This window comes from Carassius gibelio, chromosome A23 (genome assembly GCF_023724105.1).
Source record: "Carassius gibelio isolate Cgi1373 ecotype wild population from Czech Republic chromosome A23, carGib1.2-hapl.c, whole genome shotgun sequence".
NCBI classification, from domain to species: Eukaryota; Metazoa; Chordata; class Actinopteri; order Cypriniformes; family Cyprinidae; genus Carassius; species Carassius gibelio.
The window spans coordinates 23,633,358-23,650,974 of record NC_068393.1 but is presented as its reverse complement, the minus strand read 5'-3'; the positions used below and the strand labels follow the sequence as shown (position 1 = coordinate 23,650,974).

At 35.7% G+C, this 17,617-nt stretch overlaps 1 protein-coding gene across 1 annotated transcript in view; it reads left to right on the top strand.

Annotated features, from left to right (window-relative positions):
• The window catches only part of LOC127945152 (inactive dipeptidyl peptidase 10-like), a 40,769-nt gene that overhangs the window by 1,875 nt on the left and 21,277 nt on the right, over positions 1-17,617 (top strand). The window contains exons 2-5 of the mRNA XM_052541750.1: positions 12,749-12,866; positions 13,786-13,881; positions 14,559-14,653; positions 15,694-15,765. Of these exons, the coding sequence (XP_052397710.1) occupies positions 12,749-12,866; positions 13,786-13,881; positions 14,559-14,653; positions 15,694-15,765 (381 nt within the window). The remainder of the gene's footprint in view (positions 1-12,748; positions 12,867-13,785; positions 13,882-14,558; positions 14,654-15,693; positions 15,766-17,617) is intronic.

Sequence of the window (17,617 nt, the reverse complement as noted above, 5' to 3'; positions counted from 1 at the left end):
TTTATGTAAGAGCCTATTCTAGAAGGTTGTTAGAGTGTAAAGGAGTGTGAAGCAGCAGCATTTCTCCTCTATGGTTGCAGATGACTCATATGATGCATCTTTAACTGAAACATAATCAAATCACCCCCTCTCTTTGTAGTCTCCAACTCATTTGCATATATTCTGCCTGGTGCCATGACCATTAACGGGTTAGTTCACCCGAGAATGAAAATTTGTCCATCTTCTACTCACCCTCGAAGCATCCTAGGTGTATGTGACTTTCCTCTTTTAGAATAATCCCATCGAAGTTATATTAAAAATTGTTCTTGCTCTTCCAAGCCTTCCAATGGGGTAAGCGGGTGTTTGTTGTCAACTGTTCAGAAGACGTGAAATAAAGTGCACGCATCTGTAATAAAATGTCCCTCACATGGCTCCGGGGGGTGAATAAAGGCCCCCTGTAGTGAATCCATGCATCTTTGTAAGATAAATATCCAAATTTCAAATGTAGTAAACACTTTTTTTCTCAATTCTGCTGACTGTGGGAAACCAGAAGACGTGCAGGCAGATGTTGTAGTTCGTCAGCGCTGTGTGGTTTGTGACGAGCACGGAGATAGATCAAAACAAAATGCTGGCCATGAATTAGAAGCACAAAATGAGGATTTGTAGAGAAAAACGAAAAATGAAAATAAGCCAAGAGGAGACTGGTTTTCCTTTGCTAAAGTAAGGAAACTTTGTTTCCTTTGCTCCTACATTTCCCAGAGGCGCGTGTACGACACGTACGTCTTCCAGCTTCTCCCTGCACGTCTTCCGGTTCCCCACTGTCAGCAGAAGTGCGAAAAAATTGTTTATTTCTTTTGAAATCTGGATATTTATCATACCAACACCCAGTAACCCCATTGAAAGGCTGGGAAGAGCAAGGACAATTTTTAATATAACTCTGATTGGATTATTCTGAAAAAGGAAAGTCACATACACCTAGGATGCTTCGAGGGTGAGTAGAAGATGGACAAATTTTCATTCTCAGGTGAACTAACCCTTTAAAAGCAACCTGCGTGCATAGAGTGATTGCAGTTAATGGCCACAGATCTGCTGACATGTCAGCAATGTCAGCATGACAAAATGTTATTTTTGCATTTGTGTTAGAGAACAAGGTGCAACGTTATGACAGTCAATAATCTGATGCCAAATGAAAGATAAAAAGATATAGAAAAATAGAATGTGCAAATTCTTTTTATCTAGTAATCGTCTTTATATTTTATTAGCATGGTTCTATGGAGTGAGTGGGACTGAATACAGCTCTGTTTCCAACAGATAAGAAACACCCAGAGTAATTCGTTTCTTTTGCATTGTATTTCCCCCTTCACATCTGAAAACTAATGTTCTGCACCATTCCTGAAAATAGTTTTTTACATAACTACTGCACTGATGAAATTCATTGTGCAATTAGTGTGCAGACATAATTCAACACTGTATTCATTTAAAGATACATTTTTAATGTATTGTTTTTGCTTTCCTTAGTGTTTTCACTTAAAGATGTTCTTAGCAACAAATAATTTATTTCACGAGTGAAATTGATTGTGGTGCGATTACCTTGAAGAAGTGAATAATATTCGGGCTAGACACGTGATCTGAACTTCGCATGATTTGAAATACAACCATTTTATTAAGTCGGAGATATGCTTTCAAACACATTTACAAAACTTCCCCTCATTTTATTATGTGTAAAACATTTTTAATGAGGATAAAATGACCTTGAGTGAGTGATGGTTTATCATCTTAATGTTGAGAGACAGGATATTATTCTATCTACAAAATGGATTAAATGACATTTAAAATATTAATGTTGTTTTAGTAATTAAATTATTGTGTTTTGTCAGAGACTAAAAAATATTGATAATGTGTGTGCAGTTTTTTGAAAAATTATTTCAGATTTGTAATCACACAGGATATAATATTATAATGCATTAAAATTAATTAATATAATATGTAAAATTATATGAAATAAAGTTTAAAATAATACTATATATATATTTTAATATATTTTATTATATTTTATATATATATATATATATATATATATATATATATATATATATGTAATACATAAAGTAAATATAAACAAAATATCTAAATAAATGAAAAAAATAAAAATATTATATATAATAATGTATGAAATATTGAAATATAGATGAAATTTCATATGATATAATATAGCATGTAAAATACCTTAATATCATATCATGTCATATCATATATCATATCATATCATATCATATCATATCATATCATCATATATCCTTTAATATAATGTGAAGCATGTTATTTAAAAGCACACATTTTGGCAATCACATAGTATGTCCTGGCAACTACTCTTTTGCATGAAATCCACAAAATATGCTAAAATCAAATAATATTAAAATGTTATCTGGAGCAAAATCTATTGATCCATTTGGAAAGTGTTATCCATCAGAAATAAATGTGAGGAAATTATTTTTTACTTTATCTGTTCCTCTCAGATTATTGACAGGTAGAAGGTCTCCTGAGACACCTGCTTGAAATGTTAACATGAATGAGGCCATGCGGGAAGCTCATTAATTATGTAACTGTATTTTGTGTCATATATGAGCTGCATAATAACCTTTCCAGCCTTTCCTTTGTTTCGGCTCTATTCATGAGGAGCTGTTTCACAGCAAGCGTTCACTATGCAGGAGGTGTTGGATCAAACGGCTGGAGTTGGCTGGAGATTGGTTAGTGCGGATCCTCATTGCATTTTCAAACACAAGTGCGCTTTTTTTCTGAGCACGCTATATAAGGATGCTTTGGCAGTTTTCAGAAAAGTGTGATTGACTATGATCAGTTTGCTCAGAGGGAATGTATATCTGAAAGAATATAACTGCAACCACCTCCAGTTAGATGTTATTTCTTCAGAATGCAGATTCGTTTCTGATGGTAATATTTCACATCCTAAACCTCAGTAAGGCAAAGCATGTCATTACCGTGAGAGGAAAACCATGATATGAGCTGACTTTGTGCTATCCGCTTTAGGCACGTCCTGACAGTTACTCCTAGACTGATTATGATTGAGTGGGCTTTCTGTTTGCTTAAAAAAGATCCTTAATAAAGCATTCTATGTCTAATATCTTTGTGAGTAAGGCTTAGTGTCTTCTCATTGTTATAAATCTAGCTATAGATGCCAATTAAACGTGAGTCATATTTCTTAGACTGTATTGCCTGACAGCTGTAAATGATTCATCCCCAAACATTCTGTTATGCTAATGGGAGCAGTTTATATTCATTAAAGCGTTTGCTTTTTTGCTTGTTCATTCAGTGCAGATATACTCCATTAATGTCCTCGATACAATATATACCTCAGAGATTGTGCAATATTGCATATATCAACTGTGTTGATATATAACTTGCATTATATTATATATTCAGTTTCATATAGATTTTATTTATAATTTGTATTATTATTAATATTGTAATTAATAATATAATATTTATGATCAATATTATCAATATGATCATTACACTATTTGTAATTATTTAATTTGTATTATTTATTAGTAATATAATTTGTATTTTTATTAATTAAGCTGTTTGCATCTCCATTTTTGTTCTAGGCTATATCTTATTGTTAAGCTATGCATTTTTTACTTGAGAAGGAACATATGTTTTATAAGAAGTAATTATTCATCAGTAAATTAAATTAGTTTTTCTCAGTGGCAACAACATTGCATATGATTATTAAGATCTTTGTTTATGATTATTGTGATATGGCAATAGTGGGTATAGAAAATATTCACCCCTTTCACAATAATCACATTTAGCTGCTTTGTAGCCTGAAATGAAGATGGACACAATTTTAGTTTTATCCAGCTGTAAGTGAAAGATGAAATTGTAAGAGAAAGAAGTGAAAGATATATCACCAACATTCATAACTTCCATTAACCCCCTCACAAAAAAATAAAATAAAATAAAAACCAACAAGCTATATGGAAGCTATATAAAACTGGACACCACAAACGACGGTTACAAATCATTTGTATTTTATGTCAGCACATCAAATAGAAGGAGGCAGCAGTTTACTGTTGAGGATTTGTCATGCCATGTGGACAACATCATTGATAATAATGGGTAATAATAAGATTCTGGCATTCCGGTGTAGACACAGTGTGAGTCTTCAGTCGTTTTTTGACTCTTCGCAATTGCTTCAATGCAGAGGAAACCAGCGCGCCGTTGTTTGTTGCACAGTGACGGGTAAATTCAAGAAAGATATGCTACGCAATAAGGCCTAATAGGCATAATATAAACACTCCTAAGAGTCCATCAACAAATGTGACTATATTAGAGAACACCTCAAGCCCATTTATATTTGTATTCAGCGGTTGGTGCTTAAATGGCAGTGATTAGTCAGACAATTTGCGTGCAGTGACATCTTTCAAAATGAATTTTGGGAATTAGCTTCCTCTCATTACCACAGTGAAGGCAAAAATGTAGAGCCCTGTCACATTGTACAAGGGTTACTTGTATTCTGCGATGACTTCTCGAAATCATTTAATTGTCTAATAAGGATTGGGTCACACTTTACATATAGTGTTGAAATGTAATTAAATAAGCAAGCAAGCAATGTGTAAAATGAATTGCATTTAGTCTTTTTTTTTCAATGATAAAATACTCATCCACCATGATACACTGACATTCAAAAGTTTGGGATAAATAAGACTTTAAAAAAAAGAAAAGAAAAAAGTTTTATTGAGTAAGGACGCATTAAACTGATAAAAAGTCACAGTAAAAACATTTATGATATTTGGGGGAAAAATGTTTAGGTTCTTTTGAACTTTTTTATTCATCAAGAAATTCTGACAGAAATTGTGGCCACAAACATATTAAGCAGCAAAAACACTGTGATAATAATAACTAGTATTATATACATATGGTACAATATCATTGATTTATTTCATCATGTTTTTCATTTCATTGTGTAAATTCAGAGAATTCAAGTCACAGCTCATAAACGTGTTGTTATTTTTTAGTCATATTTGACATGTATGATCCACTCACTTGCACGCTGAACACCATCTCTGGGATATTCTCCTGTCTGTAGCTAGAGTGAGGGAGACAGGTTTGTGGGGGCTGTCGTGCTCCATCCACAGGGTCCCTTGTGAAGCTGAGGACCTGTGAGTTGCTTGAAAAGTAAAGGCGGGAGGGTAAGACTTTCTGACGGGAGCTACTGGAGCACAGAGAGCACACGCTGTCGACTCTGTCATGACTCTGGACCAGAGCTGCACTGTGGATAGATAATGAAAGGTCTGTAGGTGCCTTTTCTCCACCTCCTCGTGTTATGACATCCTTCCCATCCAGCCACTGACAGCTTCTGTGGGAGAAATATAAAAGAGTGCCATAGCAGCATAGTCTAACTAGATATCAACAACAGGGATTAAAAATGTGATTCAAATTCAATTCAATAGTCAAAAAATGCAATAGAGGAAGAACTGTGTCACACTACATTCGCTGGTGTCATGAAGTTGCACACGGGGGGTTAGAGTATATAGGCTGTCCTGGAATTGTGTTTTCAGTTTGCATAGTATCACGGAAGCTGAGCCTATGGAGTTCACCATATGTTTGGCACCGAATGTGTTGAACTCGTATCAAGAGCAGGTCATTATGACTATACAGCTGGTCTGTTCTGTTGGTTAGAGAGATAATGCTTCAGTTTGAACTTGTTTTTAATGCTGTTAAAAGTAAAGCGTTAAATTTTTTGGTATGATTATATATTTACACATTCTGTATGCAGGGTTACTGAAGGTTTGGATTTTGAAGTTATGTACTATATGTATATATGTTTGAAAGTTAATTCATTCTCAGCATTGCATTGTTCTATGAATGTTATTTATTTTTACTGTATGTCTGTACTTTTAGATTACTTTTTTTGGCTTTTAGTTGGGATTGTCTTTGGGCTTTTGAAGTTTTTTTTTGGTTGGTTAGCATTGTAAGACTGTTGCTTATTATTATTATTAGTTTCCTTTAATTGGGACTAACGTTATCTGTAAGAATACGGGAAAAATCTGCGAACCGTCTGCATGCTCGATTAAACAGTTTCTCGTGCTCGCGGTATACCGTTTATTTTCCGCGTATGTTCACTTCCCCTGTGCAGGTGGATGTTTCAGGATATTGCAAGACCTTATGCATTATTAGAGAAACAAGTGCGCAGCACTTTAGAATTTTGTCTTTGAATTTCTGTTTATGTGCTAGGCTACCTCTAGCACCGCTGTTTAATTACCGTATTTTCCGGACTATAAGTCACACTTTTTTTCATAGTTTGGCTGGTCCTGCGACTTATAGTCAGGTGCGAAAATTAATTTGACATGAACCGAGAGAAAACATTACCGTCTCCAGCCACGAGAGGGCGCTCTATGCTGCTCATTGCTCCTGTAGCCCACACTGAGCAGTATAGAGCGCCTTCTCGCGGCTGGAGATGGTAATGTTTTCTCTTGGTGCTTGGTTCTAAATAAATGCGACTTATAGTATGGTGCGACTTATATATGTTTTTTTCCTCATCATGATGTATTTTTGGACTGATGCAACTTATACTCAGGTGCGACTTATAGTCCAAAAAATACGGTAACTGGTGAAGTGAATTTACCTGTTGTAAAGTTAACAAAAGTTATCATGTGCATTGTAATGTTCAAAGCAGATTTCATAACAAATGTCAGAAGACCGGAAAGATTTTAAAACGAGCTGTTCATTTATCAATTCATGCGACCTTACCTGCACGCTGTGGAAATACAAACCGGAAGACAGAAGACAAAAGGGACGGACCTACATAAGGTCTAGAAGCTCCATCAATTCAGTCAGCATCAGTCAACATTTTCACACATTGTATGACTCCAGTCAGTGTAATTAATATTTTAATATTTGTTTCATATGTATCCATTTACCAGTTGTAGCTGATATTTATTGAATTGCAGGTCATTTGTTTGTCCTCTGGGTTTTGAAAAACTGTCTTCAAGTTCGCTTAACATGCAGGACTCCGCCATATGTTCCAGAACTATGCAAAGTTCACACAGCTCTATGATTTAGCTTAAAGTGATTTTTCATCAATACCAAACACAGTTCAAAAGTTCCCATGAGTCTCATTTATGAATTACTCCATCCCCACAGAAGCAGACAGAATCCGTAGAGAGCAGAGTGAAAAATCGCGCTGTCGCTTCATTTAATGTTTTTCAGCTGGAATGGCAAACATAGGTAAAGTGAGACACTCAGACTTCAGTGAGATGTATGTGTTTACTTCTCATTTTCTGACAGGAGTAGCATTCATATATAAGATTGTTGCTAAGTTTGTACTTTTTACTGATTGACGAATCAAAAACATTTACGTTCATAAGCAATTCTGATCAGTTGTTCGAAATGACTTTAATTCGGATCACTTTTTTAAATCAGTCTCTGGCATTCCACAATCTCTTGGTGATATGTGACTATTTTACATTTGGCGAATTGGAATTTAGTGAATCACATTGTATTGAGACTTCAGCTGACATCTAATAGTTTTCGCGTGGAATCCAGATCATAAGAAATTACAACCTGTCAAAATAAAATAAGCGATTAGCCTAGTTGATAATGTACTTTTTTATTTAGAGTATTTTATTTATTACTATACGGAATTGCCCACCTTCAGTGTTTATAAAGGAGAGCTCTTCGTGTGATTTTCACGGTACTTTGCGACTTTTCCTACTTCATATACACAAAAAAAGCAAAACGTTGACAATTAAATTTTTTTGATAAATCTGACATTTTCTACTAGTGATTTTATAATTTCAAAATATAAAGCAAAAAGTGGAAATGAATGACTAATTGAATGACTAATTAGCCAATAATTGCTCCTCTGCTGCCACCTACTGGTTATAGTGGTAATTTGATGTCTTTTATTTATTTTGCATACGCGTTTATTTACAGCGTTCACATCATCCAAGCGTTTTGTTTCTGCATTCTACCAGAACATCTTCACACATTACCACATTGCTCTCGGGAACACTAACATTAGCTCCCCGCTCTAATGTTAATTATTTCCCGCTGGAGTTCCCCTCACTTCTCTTGGTATCGATCTCCACTGCTTGTTCTGAGATTGCTACGTTAAGATTTTTCTAACGTGATGTACATTATCGAACCTCTAGACATGTTTATTTCGCTGCTATTGCACGGGAGCATCTCTAATGAGATTGTCGCCCACGCGGAAAGCCTTGTTTCTGCATTGCAGGAGTGGCACAATGTTTGTGACTGACAGTTTTGTAGAGGCGCTGCTCTGTGTACTGAGCACTTGAGTGAAATACAATGAGAAATCTGTCTGTTTGGGACTCTGCCCGGCCGACAATGTGTCACTTTGAAATCATTGCCAGCTTTTTTTGAAGGCCAGTCTCTGTCACTTTTTCTCTATATCTTTTTGTCACCTCTCTTTTCACAAAGGCTCTCAGAATCGTAAAAATTCTTGATCTGGAATATGAGAGTTGTAGATATTACATTACATTTGAGTGTTTTGTTTTTAACAAAAATATTGCATACAGGGTTTTGTTATATTATTGCATTTTGCATACAGTAGTTTTGCATTGATGAACCATGATTGTATTATCTGCTGTAAATAATTTTATCTTTTAGTTTGCTTCTTTCAAGTCTCAACTAAGACACATTATTTCTATGTGTAATTTAAACTTTTTTTTTTCAAAAGCACTTTTAGATTTTACAGTCGCCTGTTTTACTGATTTGAATAGTTTTAATAATAGTAATAAAATAAAAATATTATTTTGAAACATTTATTATTATTATTATTACTATTATTATTCTGAATATTAATAAAAAATATTATTATTATTGCATAGTAGTTATATTGAATGGGCAAAAACTGATTTTCCTTTTTTTTATCGTATGCATGCTAAAGAAATTAGTTCACTTGATTATCCAAAATAAAAAGACTGTGTCATATGATTAAATAAAGGTTATAATTAACATGTAATATAAGTTAATTAAATACAATTTTTTAGTTTTGGTTGGTCAGCAGCAGTCTTTATATTTGTTGTGATTATCTGTTAACATAAAAACTGGTCATATCTCTGCATCACATGGGTAATTCTCTCCAAATATTACATGCATTAACATACAAGTCTGATGATACTCTCTCAGCTGTGATGCAGGGTTCTTCCCTTGTTTCCCAAAACAGTCGTCCTAATTGTGGGTGTAGTAACATTTCAGAGCTCAGGGGAACTGCGGAAACCAAGCTGATAAAGCTTTAACACAGTACTGGGCTCTCAGCCCGTAATGAAGGAGACAGCTTTGAAATGAAAACAGTGTCAGTCTTGTACAAAGTAGTGTGAACAAATTACAGTAATTGTGTTTTTGTGGCTGCCACCATAACTATATGGGGAGTTTTGTGGGTCACAAGTTTATACTGCAAAATCTGCATCATTTGAATACTTTTTTTTTCTTTTCGTCTTTTTTCCCTACCCAACTGTGTAAATTGTATTAGACCTCACTAAATGATGTCACATTTATGCTAAAAAAAAAAAAAAAAAAAAAAATTATAGTCTTTTTTAATGCAGCTTTACGGTCACTATCAATTTAATGAATTTGGTGAATAAAAGAAAACCAGATTTTAGATTTTTTCAATTTTAATTTTTTTTTTTTCACATGAAATCCCTGCTCTGAGCTAGTAGGCTATCTTTTACGTTGGTCTGAGACATTTGTTGGTTTACATAATGAGGAAGTTGTTGATCTCCTTAATGTAAGGGAAGGACTTTCTAAAGCACAAGTATTATATATTTGTAGAATCTGAAATGAGGCCAGTTGTGTTGTGATTCTTTTTTTTAGATAGATATATCAGATAGATATATCAGACACTATAAGCAGCTGTTTTAATCGTGTGCAGCAACCAGTGAGATCTATTAATAATGAGCCTCTGGCTAGAATCCATGCTGGCAACCTCTAAAGCTTTTGAAGTTATATTTATGTTTCACAACAACGAACGGCATCCAAGAACTCTTCCAAGAGGTTCTAATTAGACATTCTGAAGCTGTGAATTTAGGCCAAAGAAACATTTTCCTTTTGTCTTTTATCAGTACTTTAATATAAAAGTTTGTGAAAGCTATACTTGTGCCTCTAATACTTGTTTCCAAACAGGTTTTCCAAACATACTACAATACTAGTGTGCTGCTTATACTGCACAGTGTACAATAAATACTGTAATAGAATTTGTATAATTTTGAGAAATTATTCAGGTACTGTCTTTTGGTGTGAAAACCCTGCTTTTAAAAATGGTACAAATCCTAATTTTACTAGTACCGGTACTTTAAAAGTGGGGAATGTATTTTTTCAAAAACGCTTTTAAAAACTGAGTCGGCCAAGTACCAAAACATACTTGTAGCCAATCAGCAGTAAGGGGCGTGTCTACTCATGATGAGGAGGAGAGAGCTGCACAGGATGGACATTACCGAGCGACGACAGAATGATAGAGATGACGGATAAAAAACAAAAGAGGAAAACATCTGCGGAACAAAATTCACCATAATCGTTGCCTGGGTTGTGTACATATGTGTGGGGAGGAGCTATTAAAAAAGGGGCAAGACTCATTTGGGATAGGGGCATGTTTGTTTTGTTTATTTGAAATGATAGCATTGGCTACCAAAAATCACTTACCCCACCTTTAAGAATGACAGCATTACAAGCAAATTCAGAACTTTCACTCTTTAAAGGGATGATTTACTCACCCTTAAACCATCCAAAGTGTATATGACTTTCTTCTTTGAACCAGAACCTTTGATGGAACACAGTGACTGAATCTAAATCCTTCATCTGATACAGATTATATCCACGCATTTGTAAATTACCGAACTCACACTGTATGTATGACATTACAGAAAGTTGTCTGGTCCGGTTCCTTTCACACAGCAGGGTTGTGTTTCTTGTTAATCTGCATGTTTACAGAATAACGCTCATACTAGGATTCTTCACTAGCGCATTGTGCATTCTGCTCACAGTATATCAGCAGAATATACCAACTGTGGGGAAACCTAAAACGAGGATTTGTAAAGAAAAATATGCAGAGGATTTTGATAAAAGCCAAGAGGAGACTGGTTTTCCTTTGCTGCAAACAAAACTTGGTTCTCGCGAGACTAGCATAACAACAAGCATCATATGTCATCTCACTAAGACATATGATGTGTACAGATTTTCATTTGAATGTTTTGGCCATATAAATAACATCTGCACCAAATTACACTATAAAGCCAGACATGTAACTGTTATTTCATATGTCTGGATTTACAGGTTAAAAACAGTTGTGCGATGCATTATTATTTATCATCTTGCAGCTTTCATTTGGTTTTATAAGAAAAAAAAAAAGAAAGAAAAAAGAAAATGTCAGGACTTGATGTAAAAAGTCAAAATAAACATTCCCAGCAGCTTTTAGACCTACTGCTATACAGAGTTACCAGCCAGTCAGAAGGTGTTTAGGTAAGAAATAGCAGGCAGCTTCTCTCACTGTGCTCTTTTCAGGTTAAGGAGACTGACTGGATGGCGGCTGGTTAAGTTATGAATTTTACCGCCCCCCTCCCCAGCTAATACAGATCCCTCATTCACCTTTACCCCAGAGGAAAGGTGAGAAGTGGTAGTTTCGCTTCTCCTTTTGAAACCACAAAAATAAGACACAGAGATAATGAAGAATAAGTTTTATAGACAGTCAATGAGTAAACACTTACTCCTGTCACAGTGTCTGGTCACTTCCCAATAGGGTCACCCCACTGCAGGCACTGCATTTCCCACAAGTCTTTGTCCCATTCATCACTGTTAATTGCACACCTGTTAATTGCACTCAGCTGTCCCCACTTTCATGGTTTTCACCTGTCCATATAAACCCGGTTTGTTTCTATCTGTTTCATGGAGTCCTTGTTTCATGTCACCCTGCTTTCTCGTGTTTTTCATGTTTCTTGTTTTTGGACTGCCTTCGTTGTTATTGACGTCTTACCTGTTTTGGATTAGATTTTTGGATTTCCCAACACTGCAACTGGATCCCTCGTTTTGTGTGTGCATTCGTAACTACTCCATGTTCCCCCCTCTCTGCCACCAGTTGTAATTTTCCACTAGCCATGAAGTGGCTGTTTATTGTTCCTGATTATGATCGATGGTCTCGTAACCGTCCCAACCTGCCTGTCAGAAACACTGCTATAGTGTTTGCTTCAGCCTTGGCTGTCACAGAGGCATTCTGGGAGCTGAAAACACATCAAATATACTGTTTCATAAGAAAACTCTTGCTCGTCTCCTCCATTCGGCTTTGTTGCTGTAAATTCAGTTTCGAAAAACAGTGGAGAACGCATCTCTGCATGCTTCCAAGCCCTAAAACGCCAACTTCGTCCCCTGCATAGCGGAAAATGACACCCCCACGCACACTTTCATGTACATAAAGCTGTTATAGGTGAAATGAGGCACTATTCGGTGTAAATTAAGACAAAACAGAATTATGAGGCTCAATTAGCTTCTCATTTTCCACTTGAGGAATTCTTTTCTTGCTGGTTTTATGAAGGAATGCTCTAAACAACACAGATTTCTGTCAGAATGAGGTCCTTTGGTTCTCGCCCGGAGGGTTGCTGCACTGATACACACATCTCACATGAAATCCCTGCTCTGAGGCAGTGCAAATGAGGCAGCACTAATACATTCTCCCTCGGCAGTGCAGAGACTATTTGTGAGGGGGGAAAAGTTAATGCAGTTGCTTTTGTTTTTTGAGCAGGACCTCGGAAGCACGGGAGGACCTCCTCGCAACTGGAAGGGAATTGGGATAGCCATGGTGGTCATCCTGGGGGTCATGTCTCTGGTCTCCCTCTCAATTTTTCTGCTCACACCTGGTAAGACAGAGATCGAAGGAGTAAATGAATATAAACTGAATCAAATTCGAACCAAGGGTAAAGCAGGAGAAATGTGAGATCAACTCAAATATGTGAAGAAAGAGAACTGGGAAAACAACAGAAGATTATAGAGGATTCTGTGAGCGCCAGACATCCATTCACAAACAACAGTACAAAAAGACTAGCAGAAACAGTTTGCTCGGTTAAGCTTTAAAAAAATGAGTTGGCGCAACAAATGTGTTTTTTTGCTTTTCTATAACAGAACTTTGCTTAATCCATTTGCATTAATCCGACATTTGCTTAGTCTGACTGCCTACACAATGTTTGTTCGTTTTTGTTCACTTATACTTTTTATTTCCCGGTATGCTTTTGGGGAGCCTGGAAAGAGAGAGTAAAATGTTGTATTTTTGTGCAAGATAAGAAAGGGGAGTCTTGTTTGGGCTTGATGACGGGTTGTGTTGTTATATGGAATAAAATGGCTAAAGCCAAGTTTGACCCACTTTTGCCAGTAGGCGAGTTTTCATTTCGTGCCCCACTCACAACACAACAGAAGCCCTTTCCAATTCCCAACGTAACAGGACATTAAACAATAATATGTTGTTCTTTTCCCCTCAAATTCAGTAAATAAAACCAGTGGGGTGCTTACTTTATTTATAACTAAATATTTTTCTAAAATCCTATATATTTCTTTGTGTAACGTTCTTGTTAATGAAAAAAAGTGCATGTGGAGACATGTGGAGACACTTTCCACAATTTCATTCCATTTTGTTTTATTATATATATATATGTTTTTTTCATTTGCATTAGTAGCAATACATTTTGAGTTTTGTTTAACAGTCCTGTACATTCTTGCTACAGACACTATTTTTCCTCAAGAGTTGTGGTTGTCCTTACCTGACTACCGGATCTTGTATTTCAGATGAGTCTCACCTCCTGCTGCTGTCTCGTCTCACTCTAGAGAACTTGGAGAGCGAAGATTTCCGAGTTCATGACCCATGTGCGACATGGCTAAATGGTGAAAACTCCTATTGTATAAACTGTGTTTGTTTGAGGGAATGGTTTAAGTTCATTCATTTAGGGCTCCTGGAGTGCAACAATTCATTTTCTTGTAATGCAACAGGAGACAAATGTGTTTTTCTGCTAATGGGTAAAATATTTTTTTATGGCATTCATTCAGGCTGCCTTTCAATTCAAATTCAGTTTGTATTATATAGCATGCAAGATTTGGATAACTGCATCCCAAACCTTATTATATTGATAACAGAATTCTTAAACTGCTTGAATGCTATATTACTTAAACTTAAAGTGTGAATTCTTGCATGGTTTTAGGCAAATATTGCCCACAACACCTTTCTGTACGGAAGAGGAGTACTTTAAAATAGGAATGTGTAGTCAAGGTTGCCTTAGCAGTATTTCAATAGAAGAATGATGTTTAATATTTAGATTTTAAGTGTACTACATTGTTTTTCTTTGACAAATCGAAAGCTAAAACGTACTGTTTTTTTAAATATATACATTTTTTATTAGTGTAAATGTCTTTACCATCACTTTTGATCAGTTTAATGGATCCTTGTTGGATATAAATAATCATGGTACTCTAGTGTACTTTTCCATCATCAGCGAAGTACATAGTCTTTAGGAGGCTATCAAGGTGCACGCCAGTCTGTTAAATGTTGATCTTTGTGTTTTCAGAGAACGAGGTGTCACTTTGCACACGGGAGGGTCATGTTTTAATCCACAATCTCAGCACCAATCTAACTACCACGCTACTAGACAACAGCACTCTGGTGAGTGGATACTTACGCATACATGCACTCACATAAAAGACAGCAACATAGTAAATAAAGAGCATGCAAACACACACATACAGCCTACTCATCCAAAACCACCAGTGTAAAGCAGCTCTCTGGAGAATTACTACTCCCTTGAGGCATGTGAGCGGGACAAGACATACAACTCCATTAGCTCCATTCTCATGGAACCTCACAAATAGGTCACTTCATAGAAAGAGAGAGGGAATGAACTGGTAGCTAAACGTCTTTGAAGAAAGAATCAGAATTCTAAAAAAAATAAGCAAAGAGAAAATGGAATTTCGGCTTTACAGGCTCGAGAGTTAATGCTCTAACGTCTTTTATGCCCATTTTCTGTGCTTCCCCCCAAGTTGATCCCATAGCATGCATCTTCAAAGAGACTGTTTCAGCAGGGCCACCCTTTGAACGCTGCTCCTGGGTGACACTGAGAAACATATATGGGTCATTGCCTCAGATGCTCAATGAAATGTTGTTGAGATGGCAGATACTTCTTCTCCCCACACTGTCAACACTGTTACTGTACACTCGTCACATTGACTTTATGCCCCAACGACGTCTACCCTCAATGCATTTACCTCATTCATGGATTGCAACTGATGGGAAGAATACAAGTTGAGCTCAATGCAATATTGATTTCCACAGAAATGTTTCTAAATTAAATAAAAATGGTATTTGTGTTAATACATTTAGAATGGAAGTCTATGGAGGTAGACATTTTGCCAAGATACATGTTAAATTAGAAAAATTAGAATAAAAATAAAATAACGGAAGAATTGGGAATAAGACATTGCACCAAGATAAATGTCAAAACACATAAGCCCAAAATAGTATAATTATCTAATAACTAATTGATAATTAATTTTTCCAATTATGAATAATTTATACATTGTTTGCTTTTTTTATATACAAATTATTGTCTGTGGTAACTTATAGCATGCTAGATGTGTGTGATAGAGCTTAATTTCTTTGAACCCAAATTATTATTTTAAGGCATTGTTTTTTGGTGTTGGCTTTAGGATCTAAAGTCCATGAGGTTCCAGGTTTCAGCTGATAAGAAGTTCATCCTGATGGCTTATAATATCCACCATGTGAGTAATATGAATAGAAAAACATCAAGAAGCGATCTGATCTCTGCGTTACCTGTCTGTTAGAGAAAAAAATGATTTTTTTAAAATAGTTTTCTTTATTGTTTCTATCACCATGCAGAATCATATTCCAGTCGGACCAAAGAGCGATTTTGAGAAAATCGCTTAATGATGTATGAAGTGTTGCCTATTGTATGTAAATAGGATAAATCATGTCATATATTTTATTATAGTTAATAACCTTTATGCACTTTTATCCTGCAAGAATTGCTATGAAAGGATTATCAGAAATGCTATTTTTAATATCTTATCATCTAGAAGAAGATATCACCATAATGTTATATGTATTTGAAGAGGGTCACAGTTGTAAATAAATCAGAGTATTGGAGTATGCTTTACCAAAAAAACAAACAAAAAAAAAAACACTATTTCGGTACTTCAGTTTTACCTTTAATTCAGTCTTCTACTTCACATTTCTTCATTTAATTATTTTTGGGAAATTTACAAGCAATTTCTGAATGAGATATACAGTAGACTAACCCTAGCCCTAAAATAAAAACCTTGGATTTTACATGTGTAATTTAGACAAGATAGATCCCCACTATGTAGTTTGGGCTTTTTTGGTCCTCACAAAGATAGCAAAACTTGACATGCTGTGCACGTATTAATGGTACATGCATATTTGTGCGCTGTAAGCTATTGTTACAAGAGTGAACTACTTCTTGCAGATGTATAGCAGGAGAGACCACTCACATTGTCCATAATTTCTGCAGCATGAGCGCTGCTATGATCAACAGCAAACGTGGAAGGAATCGAATATCCTGACACAGAGGATCTGGGGTATATAGAAAGAAAGAAGGAGGGATACAGACAGGCAATGGGAGAGATGGAAACAGAGATGAGGAGCTGCTTGGTACTGAATTGTAATGAGCATCACACTGGGGCAAGCCTTTGTGATTACAGCAGGTTTTAGTAACCGGCTGAAAATAAACAACTTGTAGGCTATTTGTCTGAGCAACCACAGCAATCTGTAGTTTTTGTCTCCCTGCTGTATCCCCACTTCAGAAAATAATCATCTCTGTAGTGTTCTCTCTTCTCAAAGGAACAGGGCGTAGACATGAGTAACAGAGAAGAAAAACAGGGTAAAGAGGGAAAAACAGGCAGTGAGTGAAAAACACTGACAGTAAAATCCATATTCTTTTTCTCTTGAATTGCACTTGCACTCTCTGTTGATGTCTCTTGTGAATATTGCTTTTGTTGCTGATTAAAATTCTGTTCTGTATTGTGCACCATGCAATCTGGTGAATGATGTACAGAGAGAGAGAGAGAGAGAGAGAGAAACAAACGCCCCCAAACACACACACTATATCTTACCTTATTTTCCAGTGTAATTGTAAATAATTAATAATACATAATAACTACATTTTATATAACTGATGTTGTATGGGCTATTTTACAATAGTTTTATCAATTTATTATTCATATATGTAATATTTGTAAATTAAATCAGTTTATTATGGACACACAAAGAAAAGTGGCTAGTTCGGCAGCACTTGATATGATGGAAGCAAGTTGTGATGTGCTGCAGGTGTAGCACATTTACATGCACCTTAATTTAAACTAATTAATCTTTCATTTTCAATAATTAATCTTTTTAAAATGTAATTTAAACACTTTAGTGACATGCATGGACAGCAGATGAAATTTAGCTCTGTAGTTAGTTCTGGGGCAGTCCTTGTCTGTCCATTTGGCCCTGTTAAATAAAGAAATAATGTTGTGTTTAATTCTGTAGACTTTAGCTTGACCATGTAAATGTACTGACTATCATTCTCAATGCTTTATAACAATGAAAAAT